Below are 24,636 nucleotides of genomic sequence, written 5' to 3'. Positions count from 1 at the left end.
TTCCCTTGGAAATAATCCTAAATATGGGGAAAGCTGCTTTGTGTATTGTATCATGATCCATACCTTGTCTGTGCTAGTGTTGAAAGATTCATCTCATGCTCATGTCTTTTCTACATAGACCTTTACATTACCTCCAGATTTTTATCGTTATAAATAATGCCACAACATGCAGGAAAGTTGTTTTTCTCTGTGTTTAGAATTATTTCCGTAAGATTGATTTTTCACAGTGGAATTACTAGTTCATTTTTAGACATCTTGATACATACTTCTAATTATGTTTCATCCTTGTTTTCCCCTTCTATTCTGTATAATACCCAATATCTTCAGCAGCATTAGATGTTATCATTTAAAGATTTTGTCATTAAGTTTTGTGTTTTCAACTAAAGGCTTGTAGCAATTACAGATAAAAGCTGTAGCTTACTATATAAGTATGAGGGGTTCCTGAAATGTTTCTGTTCTGCTAAAGGGTGAATAAGAGGTGACATTCAGTAGTCACTGTAGTGAATCCAGGGTAGTATAGAGCTGCCTTCTTTTTTTTTTTTTTTTTAAGATTTTATTTATTTATTTGTCAGAGAGAGAGAGAGAGGCAGGCAGAGGGAAAAGCTGGCTCCCTGCTGAGTGAGGAGCCTGATGCAGGACTTGATTCCAGGACCCCAGGATCATGACCTAAGCCAAAGGCAGATGCTTCACCGACTGAGCCACCCAGGTGTCACTAGAACTCTCCCTTTTTATTCAACAAGCATTTAGTGAGCTTACTATGGACTGGACACTTTACGAGGCTCTGGGATTACAATAGTGAAAGAATGTGCATCTAGTCTTGCCTTCTGGAACCTGCTGGAGAGACACATGATGCAAGGAAAAACTGCACTTCTCTTTTGGGTTGACCGAAGAAACTGAAACATGTTGCCTTCTGTCATCAGGCATCGGCCATGGCACTCAGTGCCACCACCCCTTCTCTTAGAAAGGCTAACCTTCCTTTAGCATTCCACACAGGGCTGATTTTCAATCTTTCCCTCGTAAGGGCTGGTTTTCTTTCTTTCTTTTTTTCTTTTTTTTTTTCTTTTAAATATAACGTATTATTTGTTTCAAGGGCACAGGTCTGTGATTCATCAGTCTTACACAATTCACAGGGAGCACATACCCTCCTCAGTGTCTACCATGCAGCCAGCCCATCCCTCCCACCCCATCCCCTCCAGCAACCCTCAGGTTGTTTCCCAAGATTAAGAGTCTCTTACGGTTTATCTGCCTCTCAGTTTCCTCTTGTTTCACTTTCCCCTCCCTTCCCCTATGATCCTTTTATCTTGTTTCTCAAATTCCTCCTATCAGTGAGATCATATGATAGTTGCCTTTCTCTGATTGACTTTTTTCACTTTTTTTATGAGAGCATAATACCCTCTCATTCCATCCAGGTTGTTGCAAATGGCAAGACTTTTTTATGGCCACATAGTATTCCATTGTGTATATATACCACATCTTCTTTATCCATTCATCTGTTGAGGGACATCTAGGTTCTTTCCAGAGTTTGGCTATTTTGGACATTGCTGCTATAAACATTCGGGTGCACATGCCCCTTGGATCACTACATTTGTATCTTTGGGATAAATACCAAGTAGTACAATTGCTGGGTCATAGGGTAGCTCTATTTTCAACTTTTTGAGGAAGCTTCATTCTGTTTTCCAGAGTGACTACACTAGCTTGCATTCCCACCAACAGTGTAGGAGGGTTCCCCTCTCTCCGCATCCTCACCAGCATCTGTCCTTTCCTGACTTGTTAATTTTAGCCATTCTGACTGGTGTGAGGTGGTATCTCATTGTGGTTTTGATTTGTATTTCCCTGATGCCGAGTGATGTTGAGCACTTTTTCATGTGTCTGTTGGCCATATGAATGTCTTCTTTGCAGAAATGCCTGTTCATGTCTTCTGAAGGGCTGGTTTTCTAACCTGTCTTTCATTTTTATTGTTCTTCTTTGGGACCTCTCCAGGTTCTCAAAACCAGTTAAGAGTCTGTGGCTCAAAATGATGTTAAGAACTCTGATGCTGAAGCTTCTAATTTCAGGAGGATTACTTCACAATTCCATTAAACTATAGAGAATGACTATTTATGCATCCCTTGGGTTTTCATATGGGCCATCTTATCATTTTGTAGAGAAGAAGTTTCCCATGTAAGGAAAAGTGACTTAATTAAAAAGTTGTCCAGCTGTTTTTATGAGATTTAATGACACTTACACATAATTCTTATGTCGTCACTGTATTTCCTTAATTATAGTTTGTCACACCAAAAGTGTGAGGTGAATTATTAAGTCATACATTCTTTTTTTAAAATATATTTTTAAGGAACTTATTTGTTTATCTATTAAAGAGAGAGAAAGGAAGCACAAGCAGGGAGCAGCAAGGAGAGGGAGAAGCAGGCTCCCTACTGGGCAAGGAGCCTGTTGTGTCACTTGATCCCAGGATCCTGGGATCATGACCTGAACTGAAGGCAGACACTTAACCAACTGAGCCACCCAGGTGTCCCTAAGTCATAAGTTTTTTGCTTTTTTTTTTTTTTTTAAGATTTTAATTATTTATTTGACAGAGAGAGACACAGTGAGAGAGGGAACACAAGCGGGGGAAGCAGGAGAGGGAGAAGCAGGCTTCCCATTGAGCAGGGAGCCTGATGTGGAGCTCGATCCCAGGACCTTGAGATCATGTCCTGAACTGAAGGCAGAAGCTTAACTGACTGAGCCAGCCAGGCATCCCAAGTCATGCATTCTTTTTTTTAATTAACATATAATGTATTATTAAACCCAGGGGGTACAGGTCTGTGAATCACCAGGTTTACATACTTCACAGCACTCACCATAGCACATACCTTCCTCAATGTCCATAACCCCACCACCCTCTCCTTACCCCCGCTCTCCCCCGCAACCCTCAGTTTGTTTTCTGAGGTTAAGAGTCTCTTATGGTTTGTCTCCCTCCCGATCCCATCTTGTTTCATTTATTCTTTTCCTACCCCCCAAACCTCCCACATTGCCTCTCAACTTCCTCATATCAGGGAGATCATATGATAACTGTCTTTCTCTGATTGCAAGTCATACATTCTTAAGATGAAAAGAAAAGCCCGATAGGTTCACAATTAGTGAGTTCTTTAATTCATATAATATAGCCAAATTACATATATTAGATAGAACAGAATTTTAAGAGGATGATTATGCAGATTTTTAAGAATGCATGGAAATATTTATATCCCCATCACAAGAACAATCACAAATCTGTTATTTTTTTCTGAAACATTTAGGGATACTGATATATTCCAGTAACAAAGTGCTTTGTATAGAAATGGCTACTAAAATGTAATATAATATGAAATGTTATTAGTTTAATATTTCCATTTATCAGTTTTGGAAACATTTAATATTATCATCAAATTTAAATAAGTTGTGATTTTTCTCTGTCAAGTTCATATAATCCAATAGCGTTTGGGGCATGGTAAAGAGTATCAGTAACTGATCACATGTGTAAAGATTCTACAATATCCATACGGATTTTATTTTTGTTTTGTTTTATTTTCTTTCATTTGTTTTATTTCAGAAAGAACATTTAATATGAGATCTACCCTCTTAACACATTGTTTAGTGTACTATATATTATCGTTATCAACTATAGGTACAGTGTTATACAGCATGTATTTAGGGCTTATTTCCTACTTTATTATGATTAATTACATGAAATTATCTTATCTTAAAATGTCCTTATGCCAGTTACCTTGAGGTAGTGAGGTGCCAGTTAAATATACTACTTAGGAGTCATAATAATGCAAATGTCATCATAAAATAATAAAATTAAGGTGTTCTGTTTTGGTAATTACTTGGGCCAATTTGACAGGCATTGATTAATCCACAGTTAGATTATATATTTGATTTTTCTTTCCTCTTCCTTCATCTTTTTACCCAATAAATCAAATATGGTAAGAGATAGAGGTTTTGCTTGGGTGGGGGTTTTAAGTATGTATCTGTGGAGTGTGAATTGCAGGTTTTCAGAGTATAGGAAAGAAAGAAAGCATATAGGCATAGACTTCAAGTCATTGTTAATCTTATTTGACCCATACAAATGCTGTGAAGACTAATTAGCTATTAACCTTAGGTGGTTGCAAATGTATTGCTTTTAGAATGGCTGTAAACCTAAATTTAAGCATGATCTTAAATTTGTAAATTAGCCAGAGAATTGACTATAGTAATGCATGATGTTTTGTTATACTGGTGCTTAAGAACTTCATAAGAACTTGACAGGTGTTTTGTAGATTTGTCAGACTCTTTGTTTGGTAGAATAGCACTGGATAGGCTAAACTCCATTCTCAAACACAGACTCAGATAGTGGAATACAATTTTAATTTCAGTGATGAACTTTTAAGTGTACATCAATCAAGGAAGAATAATTGTGTCAGCTAATAAACTATTAATTATCATCATTTCAATTCCTTCAGTTTAACCATGAAGGATAATCAGAAAATAAGCAGGGTAGCCCAAAGCCACTCATGGTATTTTATGTGACTCACATAAGTTTGGTATACCTTGTCTGTTACCTCATTTTAATTAACACTTACATTTCCTAAAATACATGTGTTCCAGACTAGGTAAAATTTTTATAATTCTAAGCTAAAAGTAATATATTCAAATAATTGACTTTAATAATTCCTCTCACCATGGCTATATCCATGTAATTAAGAAGCAATCACAAGTTCAGTGAAAATTTCAATTAATACGGACACACTTGGTTGTGCTGTGTAGGATTAACATCTGGTTGGTTGAATATGAGATTGAATTGGCCAGATGTTTTGCACCAAAGCTATTCCTCATATTTGAGCCACCTCGACTTCTTCTTTCTACTTCAGAATTTCCCTGCTTCAGCTGTCCTCTGTAGTGGCTACCCTTCTGTTTTAACCCCTTCACTTGTGCTCTTAATCTTCTCCCTGCCAGCCTCCTCTAATACCTTGATCCACTCATGATCTCCTTTGCTCTTCTGTTTTCAGTGTTCCTCTCCACAGTATCCTGGCCTCTCAGTCTACAAATATATACTTAATCCTTTTCTGTTCTAGAAACATTTTCCTTTGACAATCCCTTTTACTCCCAAACTTCCCAGAGGAATAATGTTACTGACAACTTTAACTTCCTCACACATCCCTTAACCCCCTTATAGCTTACCGGCCTCCTTGAACACTATGGAAATTTCTTTCAGAGTTACTGATGGCCACTGTCCTGTCTCAAATGCCCCTGTAGTATTTCTCTACACTGCCTTTCTGTACCTGTTTCTCTCTACCTGTCATATTTCTGCCTGTCATTTTTGCTGATTTGGATGTTATATCTCCTGAAAAGTTTGGTACCCACAACTACCTTCTAAACACAGTCCTCACTGATGTCCTCAAGCAAAATTCCTTCCTTTTGTATGGTTCAGTATACTTTTCATGTAATGCTGAACTCATTCTGGCTCAGATAATCTAAATGTTCCCGGGTCTCGTTAGTATTAGGTTCAAATGATGTAATAGTAACATCACTGCTAAATTGTGATGATTTCTTTCTACCTTTCTACCTGTGCAACTGTAGAACTTCAGCCCTCTCTTAAAAACAGCTCTTGTTATTTTGGGGAGCCCCAAGAGTGTTGCACGTGTGCTCATGTTCAAAAGAAAGTACACTCTTGTCCTTGTATTCTAATTTCCTTGATCAGGCAAGTCACCCTTACTTTTCCTGGGAGTCCTCTCCATGAAAATGCTGCTTCATGGGCCCTAGCCAACCCCTGTTCATGGCTTCTCATCCTCAGCCCTCAGGTACCAGAGTTGCTCTGTGGCTTACAGCTGAGTGGGGTGGGGGGGTTGTGTATGCTCTGGAGGATGAAGGTATGAGTTCAATGATCCTCTCTGTAACTGTCCTCTGGACCTCAAGGCCATGCCCAAGGCACAGGGCTGCATGGTGTATTTAAAAATGTAATCCAATCAACTCTTGGCATTCTTTTTTCTATGACACTCAAAAGCTCATAGATATGAACTAGACATTCCTCTCTATTATCTTTACATTTCTATCTCTCTTCTAATTTACCCATAATAAGAATATATAATTCCCTTTTTGGGCCCCTGGGTAGCTCAGTTGGTTAGGTGTCTGCCTTCTGCTCAGGTCATGATCTCAGGGTTCTGGGATTGAACCCCATATCGTGCTCCCTGCTTCTTCCTCTCCCTCTGCCTGCTGCTCCCCCTGCTTGTGCTCTTTCCCTTTCTCTCTCTCTCTCTGTCAAATAAATAAATAAATAAATAAATAAATAAAATCTTTTGAAAAAATTCCCTTTGTTCATGATATATACAGAATAAACATTTTATGATATACTGTCCTTATTATTTCTCAGTTCAGCTTTGAATGCAGTGAGAGAAGAAATTCTAACAAAGTATTTCATTTGATTCCCTAATGACATGGAAGACTCACTACATGCCAGGGACTGAGGATTTAAAGATAAATAAAGACATGGTGCCTGGCATTGAGTTATTTCTGTCTGGGAAAATAGGTATGTTAACAATTAGCTGTTATGGAATATAGTAGCAATATTTAGATGTATGCACAGATGAAGATGACAAACATGAAGAGGTGAACAGAGGAAGACATTTTGAGGGATCTAGGGAAAGCTTTCCAGAGGATATGTAAGGTAGAGGCTTGAAGGATAAGTACGGATTTGCCAGGTGACCCAGGGGGCCAGTGTGCGGTAGTTGGGGTATCATTTAAAGGTCAAGTCAGTTTGAAGAATGGTGAGAAATCCTGTGTGGTAGTGAACACAGGTGGCAAGAGTTTTGGGGGTGGAGGAGGCTGAAAATGGAGGCTGAGGTGCTGTTCTGAGCAGACTTAAATGCCAGGCTAAGGGGTTTGAACTTTATTTAAAAATGAAGTGAAAGGTGAAAGATTCGACGGTCTGAAGAGAAACCACAGTATGTCAGTTACCCCTCCGTAAAGCTGCTTAAAATAAAGTGAAGGTGTGAGAGCAATAGCATTACATTCTAGAAACAAGCAGACAAAGAAAAAACAGCTGAATATATGCCCCTGGGAAAATGACAACTTTCAGGTCAAATGATCCTGAGGCAGAGGCCAAGCCCTCAAACCCAGGAAGCACACTTCAGTTCTCGGAGGACCGCTTTAGGGTGGGGTTTGACCCAGGATTTATGTTCTTTTTTGGGTGGAAACACCTGAAAAAAAATTAGCCTTCCAAGCCTTTCTTAAGAGTGGCTTCTCTGGTCCATCCTTGATTTTTGTTACCTGGGTGTCATATAGTAGAAGGGCTTGTTTTCAATGGGTAGTTATTTACGATGTCAGGATGAATGAGTGCTAATCATAACAGACACATGATTATCAGAGAGGCATCTAAGCTTTGTTTTCCCATTAGCAATCTATCTTTCTGAATCCCCCTAGCTAGCAAGCACAAAAAGGCTAAGATTTCAGAGTCTGTGTCTGTGGAACTCAAACATCACCACCCGGCTTGGGGGGAAGACATTTCAGACAAACCTTCCAGGCCCTGCTAGCCAAATTGCTTGTAATGTGACAGGTGATGGTGGGTGTCAGCTGGGAAAGAAATGACTTACTATAAACTCCAAGCATCTCTCACTTCACTCTCAGGAAATGTAACTTGTATCATATTTCTCTTCCTGGAAGATATTCAGCAAGTCAAAGGCCCCATTGATACTTGTAAATACGGAAGTTCTTCATAAACTCTGCCTCATGCTTATTTAGAATGGAAGAATTAATTTGGAAGCCAGTTCTTGATATTTAAAAATAGATCTTTTTTCCATTTAGCCATTTCATTTTAAAAGCAAAAAAGTAAATAAATGTTGGTCTTGCTAAATATGATCTGGAAAACTCACTTCATCTCTACCAAAATAGCACTTTAAAAAAAAGGGGGGGGGGGGCCTTTGTTTCAAGCCTTGTGCTAAGAGCTAGTAGAAGAATTACCTCGGGAACTGTTGTCATTAGTAATTAATTTTTTTAAGCACTTTGCTATCCAAATATGTACCATGCTTGATTTTGGGAATACCATATACAAAATGAAATTTCTCTAGAATAATTATGTTCTCTTTTCAGTTTGTGAGCACTGAAATTATGAAAGCTTGTTACTCTTTGTATTTCCTTTTTTTTTTTTAACCTTTCACTTCTTGCCTCACATTCCTTATTATTTAATTAGGTAAAAGAACAAAAAAGAAACTGGCAGTCACATTTTTTTCTTCCTCTATCCCTTTTTATTCTGCAGTTTGGTTTTTGTCTTTTACTTTTTCCATACATGAGACAGAGATGTCACTTGCCACATTAAAAACTATGGTCCTTCTAGGAGTACTGAACAAATACATCAACTTGAACTTGCTGTACAATGAAATTACCAATTACTTAATATACAAAGAAGTAAAGAAATTTATGAGCTTCATTATGGTCTTTATTTTTCTTGACAACAAACCACCAGGGCCTACTCATGGAAACTAAATGAGATCCACTCCCTGATTCCATCTCCCCATAAAACAACTTTATCAATAAATATTTTGCACATACTATAAAAGAGTGAATTATTTTTTGTTTCATGATTTTTCATGCTTGCAGTGTTCCCCATCTAGAAGGGAGTATGAAAAAGCAGAGTTTATCCATTTAAGGTAGCTCTTACTGGTTTCTCATTAACTGGGCAGCCAGGAATGCCTGTGATTTGTTCAGCTGACATCCTTCTGTCCCTGAGAGACCAGACACTTCAACTTTATTAAGTTAACTTTGTGTATAGCTCTGGTTGACATTGATTTCACACCTCAGGGGATGAATGGAATAGAAGCTTATACTGCTCCCCATGCCGGGGAAGCATTAATATAGGGTCAGGGCTAAAGGTTCTTCTTCTATAATTATTTGAAATAGTCACATTTCTGATCATTATTTTCACTTTTTAAGGAATTGTTCATCTTTTTAGTCAGCTTACTATTCTATTGGTGTTCTTCCTAAGATATTAAAATAACAATGTATTTTCTCACCAGTAGGACAAACATCAAGGTACTTTTTTATGAGAACATGTCATGCTTTTCTTCACATTGTGTAATTATTAGTATATATGCTGTTCTTATAATTTTTACTACTTCCCCCAAATTGCGTTTTTTAAAGAAATGTTTGGTGATAAATCCAATTTTTCTAAGAAATAATCTCTAAGGAATATAGAGAAAATACTCCTGATTGGTTATCACTTTTGTAGCATGGGTATCTTTCTTAAAACCCAACAGATCATAGCCGTCTTTTAAAGATATTACTGTGTGGTTTCAATATTTCCTAATCTGTGCTCAAAATATAATTAAGGGAGAGAACTGTAATACTCTTCCCTCTCTATGGCTACTGGTTACCTAAGATATGCAAATGTCACGATGAATACTTTGCTCTGAGCCCCAAGTATGATTTATTGTTGTTGTTAATACTATCATGATTGTAAACATTTTAACTATTCATTTGTTGTTACTGATATTTGATATTTATTTATATTCCCCCCATCTCTTCTAGTATTCAGAAAAGTGGTTTTTTTCCCTTCCCTATAGTCGCATAACATTACATTTAAGTCAGGTCAGTAATGATGAGGGAAATTTTATTCTTAACCCGGAGGATGCAAGCAACTTGATATACTGGAAAAAAATTGACCCCGGGAATTAGAAGTCCCAAGTTCAAGTTCCATCCTGACCTCTGGCAGATGATGGTGGGGCCAGTTATTTAACTTCTGTGTCTTTAATTTCTCATTTATAAGATGGTTGATCTAAATCACTCTAAAGGTTCCCTTCAGCTTTAGGACTGTAGAACTACAGGAAACTCTTATGTGTGGTGTCATTTCCAAACACTGGAAGACTTCTGCTGAAGGACATTTTTGGTGAAATCTTCTTGGGGCAGGAGATCTATTTTGCTATAACTTGTAGAGATTTAAAATTTCTTTTTAAAAGTAAGAACACTGATTGTATTTGTTCTTGGACTCATTTTGTGTCAAACTGATTAACCTGCTTTAAATCATATAGAGCTTGATTTTTTCCCTTCTCTTTTCCTGCTGAATGTCATATGGCATAGTCTTAAAGGTCTTAACTTTAAACATTATGCAAATACCATGTACACATGCCAGGACTGGCCATAGATATCATGATGGATTTTCTATGAATGGAACAAACTTTTATTTGTGCTTCCTATAAGCCAGATACTAGTCTAATGGTTGATTTAGAGCAACAAGTCTGGCAGAGCCCCTATTTTCATGGAAATCACATTCTAGGGGTTGTAGACAGGCAATACATGTGTAAACCAATACATTAAAAAAAAAATACTTGGGTAGTTATAAGCCTTTGAAGAAAATAAAACAAGGTAAAATGTTAGGTAGTAACTGAAGTGAGAAGAGCTGTCAACCTTCCAGAAAAAGTGAAACAGAGCTAAAACCTGAATAGTGAGGAGAAGCCATTTAAGTGAGGACTTCTGGGAATGGCCATCCTGTGTTTTGAGAAAACAAGATGTACAAAGGCCCAAGACCCCAATGAAACTAGTATGCTCAAGGACCAAAATTCAGGTCATTGTGCCTGGAGTCTGGGTTCCACACAGAAACTGGAATAGGAGATGACCTATCAGAGAGGGCAGGGGTCAGAACAGATAAAGCCTTGTGAGCCATGATCAAAGATGTGCACATTTTATTCCAGGAACCATAGGATACTGCAGGAAGGCTGTAAGTAAGGGAGGGGTGACGTCTGATTTACATTTGAAAAGTGCATCCTACAGGACTAGCCTGTAATGGAGGAGAAAGAGGGAGAACAAAACCATCACAGGAGTCCTGAGGAGAGACTGGCAGTTTGGACTAGTGAGTGACAGTGGAGCTGAAGTGAAGTAGACAGCATTAGGATCTATTTTGATGGTAGAAACAGTAAGACTTGCTCATGGTTGTTCGTGATGGAGGAAAATAAAGAAAAGGTAAGATTCAAGAATGACTTTTAGACTGGAGAATGTGGGTGAATGGCTACACCTTTTATGGAGATGTGGGATTCTGGTGAAGGGATGTGTTGACAAAGTTCAATTTCAGTTATTTAATTAGAGATGCCTTTAATATCCAAGGGGAGATGCCCAGTAGAGATTTAAGCACGTGAGTTGACAGCACAGGCAAGGAAAACAGTCAAGGTTTATCTTGGTTCCATCTCCCCTTTGGCATCACCTTTCTTTTTGAAACTTTGCTCTCTAACTGCCAGTGCCTTAAGATGATGTTTGTGTTACCCAGGGATCAGAACGATGACATTTCGGTCTTCTAACTAAGGAGCATTTCCTGCTCTGGATTTATTCCTCCCTCTCTGTGTCTTTTCTCTTAACTTCCTTGCTTTATCACAATCTCATAGATCTCTGTTCTGTTCTTTCCAAGGTGAGAATTAATTATTAGACAATTTGTTAGTATCATGTGACCAGTTTCTAGGGACTATTTTAGCGGAAACAGAGCTTATGTTTTATAAACACAAGTGTTTTTCAAAGAGAAAGAAAGTTCTAATAGTAGAATTTTAGGTGTTTGGGCTTGTCAGCTAACATAGTCTGCATTCATACCATGTATACAAAAGACAGTGGAAGTACAATCCTATTTAATAACAATTACACATACACAGAATGATTAAATGTTTCTTCCATCTCACGCCAAGATCTTTCCTGTATTGCAGATATGTTTTAGACATCATCATTTTACTTATATTTCTTAAAGATTTTAAATAAATTCTGACCAGGAAAGATTTTCATTAATCAAGTGAGAAAGATTTAGAGACTGTGGGAAGTATGCTATGTAGACAAATACGGCCCATTCTTAAATTCCTATACAGTGAATTCCTTCATGTTTAATAAAATGTTCATTTGTATCCAACTTCATAAGTACAGGTACTAGGACTTTGTAATTAGATATTCTGTTTGAAGTATATGGAGAAAATATTGGGTAAAGTGTATTTTCATTTGAAGTTTCTTTCATCTCATCCTACTTCTTCATGACTGAACCATTCTGAAGGCTTTAGATTGGGAGTTATAGACTTCTATGACTTTTTAACCTCCCATAATAGAAAAAAATAATTGTTATTGTTTTTTTAAAAGATTTTAAAAATTTATTTATTTGACAGACAGAGATCACACGTAGGCAGAGAGGCAGGCAGAGAGAGAGGGGGAAGCAGGCTCCCTGCTGAGCAGAGAGCCCAATGCAGGGCTCAATCCCAGGACCCTGAGATCTCAGGACCTGAGCCAAAGGCAGAGGCTTAACCCACTGGGCCACTCAGGTGCCCCAATATTTGTTATTGTTAATTCTCCCTCATCTATGACCTTGAAGAATATCAGATTAATTTATAATTCACTTTAAACAACAGGATTGTTTTTTCCTAACCTGAAAAATAGTAGTGTTGCTTTAAAAATGATAATACAATTTATGCTCATTGTAAAAATTGAGGAAGTAGTGAAACTATAAAGAAGAAAATTTAAAAATCTCTCTTAATTTTAACACTGAGAGGGAAGTACTATAATGTTAACATCTTTATGAAATCAGTTTTTTGTGGGGTCAAATCTCACTTGTTCTCAGATCTGGACATTGCCTTCGGCCGTAGCTGATCACTATAAGGAGCCCTACTTTTGATTCGGCCACTTCCCATAGAGTTTAATAGTGTTTCTTTCCATTTCATGATTGAACAGAGGGCTGCTATACATAGAGAACATCAGAGAGTGGGTGAAAACTATATTTTAGATTTTTTTCAACACTGAAATAAATTACAAGTTCAAAGGAGTCTAAAATATGTGAATTATGAGGCTTCAGAGACACTCCAGATTGTATCTAGAACTAGTGCTCTCAGGGGCTAGTGTAAAGAGGACTCTGCAAGCAGCAAATTTCCTTTGGCACCTTTGGGTAATTTGGAATGACTTTAGTTTGACTCTCTGTGACTTTTACTTAGTAACATTAAAGAAATTGATTTTTAGATTGAACATTTTGTTAATTTGGTATATTTCTACTCTTACCTATCCATGGATATTTAGATGACTTTCATTAGTGTGAAGAAAAGTAGACAATGGGAAATAAAGGATTAATTACACTTAATTTTCACTAAACTTTGAGTTCTTCGTATATAGGTTAGTATTAATTTATGTGGATGAATTTGCCATTTACAGCATTGAAATACATACAATGTGTATGAAATGGAGAGAAGGTAGAAAATATCCCAATGATAATTTTTAGCCCTATAATATATATACCTATATATTATATGTATTTCATACATGTATATTATAAACATTTCATATATATATGAATTATTTGGCAAGTAAGGATAAAAAATTTTTTCTTAATGGGAATATTGCTGAATAAGTAATGGATAGAATTTCTCATAGGAAATTACACTCCATTCAAAAATATTCAAGCATGGGTATCTTACACATAACAAGCTGTCATTATATCTCTCCGGTATCAGACCAGTAATCCAGTATGGCATCTTTTATAATAGAAACTTTGGCAAGACCCAGAGAAATTATTCTGTGTCACATTAAGTGTGCTCATGTGGTATAAAAAAGAAGCATAGTCTATAAGAGATGATATATTTTGTAATGTATTGTTTTTAAAATAGAGGACTTTTTCTTCAAAATTGTAATTCAGCAAGTGAAATCATTTTTTGGCTTTGAAAGTAGAGCAAGAATTACTGAAAGGAAAAGATAGTAATTATAAGGATTTGTATCCATTTTAAACTTAGACTAAGAAAAAAATCAGTTTTTCTGTAAACATAACTAAATTTATTTCAGTGTATTATTTTAAGACTGTATTTATTATATATTAACAATATTAATAATATTTAAGTTTATTTTTTGTCATAGAAAGAACCTTTCATGAAATATATTTTCAATTTTGAATTCAATTATGAATTATTAAAAATAATTATATTTAGTTTTATGAAATATTAAAGAATTCTATCAAAATGAAGTGTGTCTTTATCTGTTTCATTTGCTAGGTCACTCATTCATTTTGCAAACAGTTATAGAGTGCCCTAGTGGCAATAAACTTGAAAGAAACCTGTGACCTCTACATGAGGATGGGTATTGGTTGCTGTTATTAACTCACTTCCTCTGGTGTTTTTTGCTTTGTTTTGTTTTGTTTGTTTTTTGTGAGTGCATGTGTGTGTGTTTTAAAATTTTATTTATTTATTTGACAGAGTGAGCATAAGCAGGGGTTAGTGGCAGAGGGAGAGAGAGAAGCTCCTGCTGAGCAGGGAGCCTGATGCAGGGCTCAAACCTAGGACCCTGGGATTATGACCTGAGCAGAAGGCAGACACCAAACCTACTGAGCTATCCAGTCGCCCCTGGTTTGTTTTTTTTTTTTTTTTTTTCATTTTCGTTTTTGTTTGTTTTTAATAAAAGTCTTAGGAGGAAAGTGAAATTTTCTTAGATGCATATTTCTATCCAAGATGGAAAAATCAAAGCTAGACTGAGAGGGCCATTTGTTTTTTGTTTTGTATATTTTTTTTAGGTAGTATATATCTGAATTCAGTCCACTAATTGATTCATTTAATAATATTTATTGAGCACCCACCTTGTGCAGGCACTGTTCTAGATGCTGGGAACAAGAAGGTGAGTAGGATAGACAAAGAACCTCAGGAAGTTTACATTCCAATTCCCTGGGTGGGCCCTGTAGGCCTGTGGTTGTGACCTTTGGTTTTTATCAATGAGGAAAGGATATCTTCGGTGTTAAAGACTTCAGAAGGATTGAGGGGAATGGGGATTGAGAAGAGGCCAGTGGATTTACTGAATGGAAATGCTTTTAGAATGCAAGACAGTTAAGGACTAAGTGGGTAGTAACAATGAGGATATTAAGATATTCATGTAAGAAGGTTGGTGGATAGATGAGAGGGTGATACAGTGATATAGCAAGGTTGGAGGAAGTTTTATCTATTTTGTAGCAGGGGGAAGATATGCATATGTTTATAAACCAAGATCAAAGGGGCATTGGAGAGGGAGAGGTTGAAGATTTGAAAGGACTTTTAACCTTCTAAAATGCAAAATTGACTGTAGAAAGGGAGTTGGGACAAGAGAAAGAGAGATTATAATAGATTCTTTGAAGACAAAAAGCAGTTGGAAGATGTTAGAACCTATGTACTGCTGGGCTGGGGTTTCTAGTGAGATGTGGGTCAGTTGACTTCAGTGGACACCTGAGAGATTTATCACTAGGGGGAACCAGCCTCTGCAGAAGCTGGTAAGGGATGTGTGTGTGGGTGTAGTGTACCTAGTGCACCTCCTTTTTCCTCATACAACCAGACAGAAGGTGAGAGGTTTGTTAGACTTATTATTGAGAGAAATTTAGCCAGAGAGCCTCCAGGTGGAAGGTAAGCAGGATAGTGAAGGCAGGAAAGAGGCACGGCACCAAAAACAGAGGGATGAAGCAAAATTCTGTACCGAACTACGGCCTGCATCCAGATGAATACTCTTCCAAGTGGGACATAGAAAGATTCTTCTTTGGAGAAACTGAGTGTCCCTAGAGAACTAATCTTTCTACATTCACATGTGAGGGACTGTCAGTGAAATCTGCTAGCTGATCATGCTATGCCGTGAAGTTGTTCATCAACACTGTGCGGACATACATGAAGCTTGCAATCAAAGTTCTGTGCTTCATCCTTAATGACATATGGATTATCAAAAACCATCAGAAAGTGGAGTGTAGCTCCCAGCATGGAAGAAAGAGGCCAAACTGTCAAACAGGGAAAACGAAACTGGATGAAATGATGATGTTCAAGGATGCAGGAAAAACATTTAAAAACCCATCTAATTTTAAAAATCCATCTAATTGATTATTTCAGGGATTTAAAATACTGCGTTCAGGATATTTTTAAAAAGAGAACAAAAGAGGATCCTGGTAATAAGAAAAAAAAACAAAAATTGGTGTTGAATAGATGGATTGGAAAATAAATGAGGGAAATACCCCAGAAAGTAGAATAGTAGAATAGATCATTAGGATAAGGTGTTAAGTGGTTGTCTAAGAAACAAGTTCCTAGAAGAGATAAGAGAAGATTGTGTAGAAAAAAAATAATAAAAATTTACAAAAAAATTTTTTCAGTAATGTGCAGCTCATATTTAAAGATGTGTTCAATATAATGAATGGAAGGAGAATTCCAGGAAATAGTTCTGTCGAATTCCAAAACATATGAAATAAAGATACGATCCTAAGAGCGTGAAGGTGGGAAAGTGGGGTAAAGGAGGCAGGAAATTAGAAGAAAAATGGAGACACAAGTTACTGCAGGTGGGGGTGAAATGGGGGTCTGCTGTGTGGGTTGAGGTTTCCTTTTTAAAAAGAGTTTGGATGCAACTAGCTAGTTCAAAATGTCATTTGGAAGTTTATGTTTTGGCATCACCTCTCACCTATACCCATGCTCACCTTCAGGTTTATAGGTGGTCCCAAAAAGAAATGGCAGACATCAAAGCCACATTATTTGTTACCTATCTATCTATTTATTTGGATACACAGGAGGGTTTTTGTTTGTTTATTTTTTAAAGTAAGCTCTATGCCCAGCATGTGACTCAAAACCCCGAGATCGAGACTCCCATGCTTCACCAACTGAGCCAGCCAGGTGCCCCCACAGGAGTTTCTATTATACTATTTTTATATGGTTCAAAAATTACATAATAAAATTTTTTTGAAATTGTATAGATAATAAAGGGGAACATAAGATACATTTTAGCACATATAGGGGCTTGAGGCTGTTTTATTTAGTCATCCACTCTGTCGTCTGGTATGGAGAATATGGTCAGTTTAATAACATAAAAAAAAATGGAAAAAACCATCATTCTTACTGATCAAGGTAAAACTTCCACCCTGGTTTCTTGACTGCCCATCAAGCTATTTTATACATACACAGTCTTATACTTTTCCAATGAGGATTTATTATTAGTTCACCCGTGATTCACGATCCCAGGGTGGGGATCACCATGTACCCACTTCGCCCTTCACCACCCTGGGAGAAGGATGGAAGACAAAGAAGAGGTAGGTGGAGCCAGTTCCGATCTTCTCAGGAGATGAGCCTTCTGCCCTGTGGTCATCCCAGGCTGACATTTGGGCTGTGGGGCAGAAGGACTTGTAAACACACCATGACCATTCACACATGGAGATATCACCTCCTTCAGTGGTAGAAGTCCAGGTAGTTCTACTAGCAGTTCCTGGTCTGGTTCTGATTGGGGAAGCAGCTGTCCAAAGTAACAGTCTGGTAGTTCTTGATTTTGGACTTGATGTCTTCTGCCATGGTGCTGACTCCTATAGACACCCCTGAGGCACCTCGCAGCTCAGCAAAGATGCCAGAATCAGATCGGACGTGGAATTAACGTTTTGTTTGCTTTTTAATGAACGTTACTTAAGGCAGTACAGTTAATGGTCATTATGAAATTTAGTTTAATAATGGTGACTTTATAGAGAAAATTCCATTTTAGAGATTTTGTTTTATTGTGATGGGAAAAAAATATTTTGTTACAAAGAACTTCATACCTAGATTTTTTTCCTCACCATCTTCAGTGTTCTCACAATAGTTCTTTATTTCCCTTCCCCAGTAAGATATTTCCCAAAGGCCTTCCTGATGAGTACGCCATAGCAGCTATGTTTCGAGTACGAAGGAGCACCAAAAAGGAACGATGGTTTCTGTGGCAGGTTTTAAACCAGCAGAATATACCACAGGTAAGGAAACAAAGAGTTGTGCTGATTAGTTTTCTCTTACATGGTTATGCCAACTGAATCTTGGCATGGTGTGCACAAATCTGGAAGCAGATCCAGTATCTGAATATTCTTCCTTTTAGAGGAATCATCGACAGGGAAATGCAAGTGTTCTCATCATTAGGATGATCTTGCTGAGATCTGTAATATGATTCATATCTTGTCAAAGACACTGAAATGACCCTTCTTTCATAACTGCTTCATTGACACTAATAACTTCTCTATCTCCTATCATTTCTGAAATGTATCATTTTTAAATAACTCATTCATTGTTTCATTTGAAAGTCTGGAGTAAGTAAAGAGGTGGGATAAAATAGTGATTCCATCAATAAAAAGCTATTGAACACATGCTATATTCTAGTTAGTGACGAAGAGATTTTTAAAAGAATAATTCCTTTCTTAGGGAGAAAGACCTTTCTCAGGTCTTAAAAGGATGGCATCTAGGAGAACAATATACTATAGCATAGCCATGGTGTGACAGGTGCAGTGGTAGAGGTAGGCTCAGAGCTGAATGGGGACTATGGGAGCATAGATAGGACAGCTTCCTAAAATGGGGCACAGGGAGAAGGAACCTAGGAATACTTGTGCGAGTGATGACACTTGGGCAGAAAGATGAGTTTGCAAAGACTCCAGGTTGGTGGGGGGAGATGAACCTCAGTATTACTTATTGGCACCTTACATTTGGGTTTATTTTATACCTATCCATTGAGATGTTTTTTGTTTCACTGGTCTTTTAATCTATTAATATAGTCACAATTTTATGATGGAAAGATGAACTGAACTAAAAGTATATCCTTTATGAAAAAGCATTTTTCTCTACACCATGCAAATCATCAAAGTTTCAAGAAGTCAATCTCAGTTTCTATGCTAAGAGAAATGATCCTATTCTTATTCTTTTTAAATTAAGTAACATTTAATTCTTGAATTACTCATACAGAATTATATATATACTTAGATATACATATATATATCCTCAGATGTTCTCTCAAGAAAGGAACATATTACATTCACCAGAATGCCCCATATTTAAAACATTTTCATACCTAGATATTTGCTGTTCTTTTGTATTAACAAATCTGGTGTCATCTAAAACATTTTACTAAGTGCCTCAATTATACCAACATGCATCTCTAACTTTTAATTTGTGTGCTTTAGTAATTTTGAACCCTAGTTTTGAAACATTTAATGCTAATTTGCATTTTTGCAGGTTTCTATGGTAGTTGACGGTGGAAAGAAGGTGGTGGAATTTATGTTCCGAGCTCCTGAGGGAGATGTGTTGAATTACATTTTTAAAAATCGAGAACTCCGTCCTTTGTTTGATCGTCAGTGGCATAAACTTGGCGTTGGTATTCAATCCCAGGACATTTCACTCTATATGGATTGTAATTTAATTGCAAGCCGGCATATAGATGGAAAGGACACTGTGGACCTTCATGGAAAGACTGTAATTGCAGCACGAGCTTCCGATGGCAAGCCTGTGGACGTGAGTTGTGACGTTGGTTATGAAAGAGAACTAGTAAAGTTTCTAAATTAGATACCTTATTAAAACCTTCTTTATTTAATTACTGTGTAATGCATTCCCTTCTCAACACTGTTTAAATTAGCCATCAGATGTGTGAAGGCATAGCTATGTATTTCCAACTGTATTTTCACATATATTATCTTCTCTCTATTTTCACCCATTTTCTTCAGCCTGTGAATTTTAAAGAACTAGGTCATGCCTTAAAAAATAAGATTATTACAATTAAATTCTAGTAAAAATGAACCATGTGATATAAAAAGTTAGCTTGAATAAGCTTATATGTTTTGAATAGAAAAGACTGGGAAAAGATGAACTTTAGATTAAATGGTCCCAGATTACCTGATGTTTCTACTCAAGAACAATAGGCAGTTTATTCATCCTTAGAATAGCAATAGTTTTGTATTGCAGACTATTTCTCAGAAGACTATAATGGTTTTTCAATGTTCTGCTGGACTGAAACATAACTACTAATTGTGTCCGTAAGTCATTTATTTGGATGAGAGCAAATGGCTAGCAATACCCTTTCAGATAAAAAGCTCCTTTAAAAATCATATCTAGTGTTCAAGTGTTAATAGATTTATTAATTTCCCTAGAGAAGAAGGTGATCCTAAAAAAAATTCCTAAAAAAGTGAGATATCTCTGAATTTCATGACTTCTTTCTTATGGGCAGAATGATGAGAGAACCCATAAAAATAACCTAAAAATTACCTGAATACAGGTCACTAACAGAAATTGCTAATGCAAAAAAAAAAAAAAAAAAAAAAAAAAAGAGAGAGAGAGAAAGAGAAAGAAAGAAAGAAAGAAATTGCTAACACACATAACAGTTTAATTTTTTTTCCAAAGTTCAAGTCTGTAAAAATACATATTTGGGCAGTGTATTTTTTCCAAATGTCCCTGTGGAAGCAATCATGATAGATAGATGATTAATAGGTGGATAAAGATTGTATATGTGTAAATATATATTCAATAAAATATGTTTAAACTGTTCTCTTTTAGAAACAGTGAACAAATCAGTGAGAATGCCATAACTAGAGCTCAGTGATGATCAGCAAAATAGGCCAGAGTAGGAAAAACCAATCATAGAAGCAAGACATCATGGCATGGTGGAGAGTGAGCTGGTTTGGGGATCAGACAGATGCACTGTAAATCCTAGCTCATCTACTTAACTGTAATGATCTGCTAACTTATCTTGTTAGCTGTTAATTAATCTGTGTCTCAGTATCCTCAGTTGAAAAATTGTGTTGTTAAAGTTACTTAGTTACAATTATATAGAGTATGTGCAATAGTATCTAGTATGTAGTTAGTTCCCTGTATATTCATTTGTTTATTCAGGTCTAGCCACTCCACTGAACCTGGGCCTAAGAGAATGGAAAAAAAAAATCCTGCTTCTCTTTCTCTCAGACATCTTGAAGACTAATGAAAGAATCAAAGTCTATATTAGTAAATGGTGGCTTCCAGTGATAATATTAGTATTAATTGTAACACAGTAATACTAGACAGACCTTTCAGAAAATTCTCTCCAAATGTAGGGTGGGAAGTGGAGAGCAGCAGTTAGAACATCATAGATGTATTTTCAGCATCAGGTGGAGTATAGACAGAGAGAGAGTAAATTCAGGGAATTCCAGCAACAGTACAATAGAGTGGCACTGGCTGCAATACTAAAGTTAGGGACCAGAGTTTGGGATTGGAACCTCTTATAAAACTAGTGAGAACAAAGTGGGCTCTGTTTCTAAGACTTAAAGAACTAAGCACATACTGAAATAAATTCAGAACATTTGCAGGGAGATAGCAATGAGAGAGAAATAAGTTATTGCAAGTGCAGGGTCCAGGCTCAGAGCTTGCCCTCTGAACATTGAGTGTTGTGTTCTGTGTCTCATTAACTTCTCACCCAAGAAAAGAATTGAGCCCAGAACATGGGACTGAAAAATACCAGGTGTGTCCTGTAAAAAGGCACAATGTAAAAATTATAATATTACAGTGGTTTCATAGTTTAGTGTGGCATCTTACTTCATTTGAGGATAAAATTAAAGCCATACCCAAAATGAGGAGGCAGAGGAATATGTTCAAAATGAAAAAAAAAAAAAAAAAAAAAAAGGCTAAAAATGTCAGTAAGAGACCTAAATGAAATGGAAGACAAGTAATATACCTGACAACGAATTTGAAGTAATGGTGATAAAGATCCTCACTGGACTTGAGAAAGGAGTGGAAAACCTCAGTTAGACTCTTTAGAAAGAGATAGAAAACATAAAAAAGAACCAATCAGAGATGAAGAACTCCATAACTTAAATTAAAAATACACTAGATGGAATAAATTGTAGACAAGAGGAAGCACAGTAAAGGATCAGTGACCTAGAGGACAGAGTAATGGAAAGCAATCAAACTGAACAGGAGAGAGAAAAAATAATAATAAATTAAAACAGGCTTAGGAAACTCAGTAACATCATCAAGCATAATGGTATTCACATCATAGGGACCCCAGAAAGGGAGCAAGAGAAAAGAGGACAGGAAATTTATTTGAATAAATAACAGCTGAAAATTTCCTGAATCTGGGGAAGGAAACACAAATCCAGATCAAGGAGACCCAGAGAGTCCCATGCAAAATTAACCCAAAGAGGTCAACCCCAAGGCACATAGTAATTAAAATGGCAAAAAATAGTAATAAGGAGAGAATTTCAAAAAGGAGCAAGAAAAACCAGTTGAATACAAGGGAAACCCCCATACGGTTGTCAGCTGATTTTTCAGCAGAAATTTTGCAGGCTAGAAGAGAGTGGCATGACATATATATTCAAAGTGTGGAAAGAAAAAAAACCTGCAGCCAAGAATACACTATCCAGCAAGGCTACCCTTCAGAATAGAAGGAGAGATAGAGTTTCCTAAACAAACAAAAGTTAAAGGGATTCATGACTACAAAACCAGACCTATGAGAGTAGAGTAGAAAAGAGTTGAGTAGAAAGGAAAGACCATAAGTAAGAGTAGGGAAAGTGGAAAATGCAAGAGCAATAAAATCAATTATATCTATGAAAATCAGTCAAGGAATTCACAAAACAAAAGGATGTAAAGTATAACACCATATACCTAAAACATGACAGGGAAAGAGTGAAGAATGGGTTCAAACATAAACGACCATCAACTGAATATAGACGCTATATGCATAATATGTTATATACAAACCTAATAGTAACCACAAATCAAAAACCACTAATAGATATGCCAAAAATAAAGAGAAAGGAATCCATGTATATCACTAATGAAAGTCAGCAAATTGAGAGAGAATAAAGTGAGAGAAGAAAGGAACAGAGAAGATATACATAAACAAGCATAAAACAAGTAACAAAATGGCAATAAGTACATACCTATTAATAATTATTTTGAATGTAGGTGGACTAAATGCTCCAATTGAAAGACATAGGATGATGGAATGGATTAAAAAAAAACAAAAACAATCTATATGCTCCCTATAAGAAACTCATTTCAAATCTAAACCATGTGCAGATTGAAAGTGGGAAAAACATTTATCATGCAAACAGAACTGAAAAGAAAGATAGCAATATTTATACCAGACAAATTAGACTTTTAAAACAAAGATAATAAGAGACAAAGAAGGATACTATATAATCATAATAAGAACAATCAAACGAGATACAACAATTGTAAATATTTATGCACCCAATACAGGAGATCCCAAATACATAAAGCAGCTTATTACAAACATAAAGTAATTGGTAGTAATACAATAATAATACAGATCATGAGCACCCCACTTACACCAATGAATAGATCATCCAAACAGAAAATTAACAAGGAAATGGACTTTGAATAACACATTGGACCTCATAAATCTAACAGATATATTCAGAACATTCCTTCCTAAAACAGCAGAATGCATTCTTTTCAAGTGCACATGTAACATTCTCCAAAATAGGTCACACATTAGGCCACAAAACAAGTCTCAACAAATTAAAAAAGATCAAAGTCATACTGTGCATCTTTTCTGATCACAATGCTATGAAACTAGAAATGAACCACAAGAAAAAATGTGGAAAAACACAAATACATGAAAGTTAAATAACATGCTTCTGAAAAATGAATGGGTCAACCAAGAAATCAAAAAGGAAATTAAAAAATACGTGGAGACAAATGAGAATGAAAACACAACAGTCCAGAATCTTTGCAATGCCGCAAAATGGTTCTAAGAGGGAAATTTATAGCAGTGCAGGCTTATCTCAAGAAGCAAAAAAAAATTTCAAATAAACAACCTAACCTTACACCTAAAGGAGCTAGATACAGAACAAACAAAACCCAATAGCCACAAAAGGAAGAAAATAATAAATATTAGAACAGAAATACATGAAATAGAAACTAAAAACACAATAGATCAGATCAATGAAGCCAGGAGCTGTTTCTTGAAAAAAGATAACAGAATTGATAAACCTCTAGCCAGACTCATTAAAAGAGCGAGAGAGAGAGAGGAGAAAGAGGACTCAATTAAACAAAATCAAATCAAAGAGGAAAAATGAAAACTGACACCACAAAAAGAACAAATGATTGTAAGAGAATATTATTAAGCCATAAGTTGGACAACCTGGAAGAAATCAATAAATTTCTAGAAACCTATCACTCCCCAAACTGAAGTAGGAATAGAAAATTTGAATAAACCTCCTACCAGCAATGAAATTGAATCAGTAATCAGGAAACTCCCAAAAAACAAAAGTCCAGGACTACACTGCTTCACAGGTGAATTCAAATAAGCATTTAAAGAGTTATTAATCTGTCTTCTCTAACTATAGGAAAAAAACAGAAGAGGAAAGAAATCTTCCTAATTGATTCTATGAGGCCAGCATTACCTGAAAGCCAAAATCAGATAACGACACTATAAAAAAAGAGATCAAGGTAATGCTAACCTCATAGAATGAGTTCGGGAGTTTTCCTCCCATTTCTATTCTCTTTCTATTTTTTTAAACAACTTCAGTAGAATAGGTATTATTTCTTCTTTATATGTTTGGTAGAATTCCCCTGGAAAGCCCTCTGGCCCTGGACTCTTGTTTTGGGGGAGGTTTTTGATCACTGTTGGAATTTTTCTGCTGGTTATTGATCTGTTCAGATTTCTACCTCTTCTTGTTTCAGTCCTGGTAGTTTATAAATTTCCAGAAATGGACCTTCAACTCTTTGGTCCACTAATCTTTGACAAAACAGGAAAGAATATTCAATGGAAAAAGGACAGTCTCTTCAATAAATGGTGCTGAGAAAATTGGACAGCCACAACCAGAAGAATAAAACTGGACTTCTCTTACACTCTATACAAAGATAAACCCAAAATGAATGAAAGACCTGAATGTGAGATAGGAATCTATCAAAATCATAAAGGGGAACATGGGCAGTAACCTCTTCCACCTCAGCTGCAGCA

The 24,636-nt window shown here is 36.4% G+C and overlaps 1 protein-coding gene and 1 pseudogene across 1 annotated transcript in view; one reads left to right on the top strand and one right to left on the bottom strand.

The window, feature by feature from the left end:
- Positions 1-24,636, top strand: part of LOC111152319 (collagen type XIX alpha 1 chain) — a 306,943-nt gene that overhangs the window by 18,224 nt on the left and 264,083 nt on the right. Inside the window, exons 4-5 of the mRNA XM_022510811.1 lie at positions 17,551-17,674; positions 18,918-19,193. Of these exons, the coding sequence (XP_022366519.1) occupies positions 17,551-17,674; positions 18,918-19,193 (400 nt within the window). The remainder of the gene's footprint in view (positions 1-17,550; positions 17,675-18,917; positions 19,194-24,636) is intronic.
- LOC111152400 lies at positions 15,552-17,249 on the bottom strand (annotated as a pseudogene).

The sequence above is a fragment of the Enhydra lutris genome, unplaced genomic scaffold (assembly GCF_002288905.1).
Source record: "Enhydra lutris kenyoni isolate GAN:26980312 unplaced genomic scaffold, ASM228890v2 scaffoldscaffold28, whole genome shotgun sequence".
Classification (NCBI taxonomy): Eukaryota; Metazoa; Chordata; class Mammalia; order Carnivora; family Mustelidae; genus Enhydra; species Enhydra lutris.
This window is presented reverse-complemented; position numbering and strand designations above follow the sequence as displayed.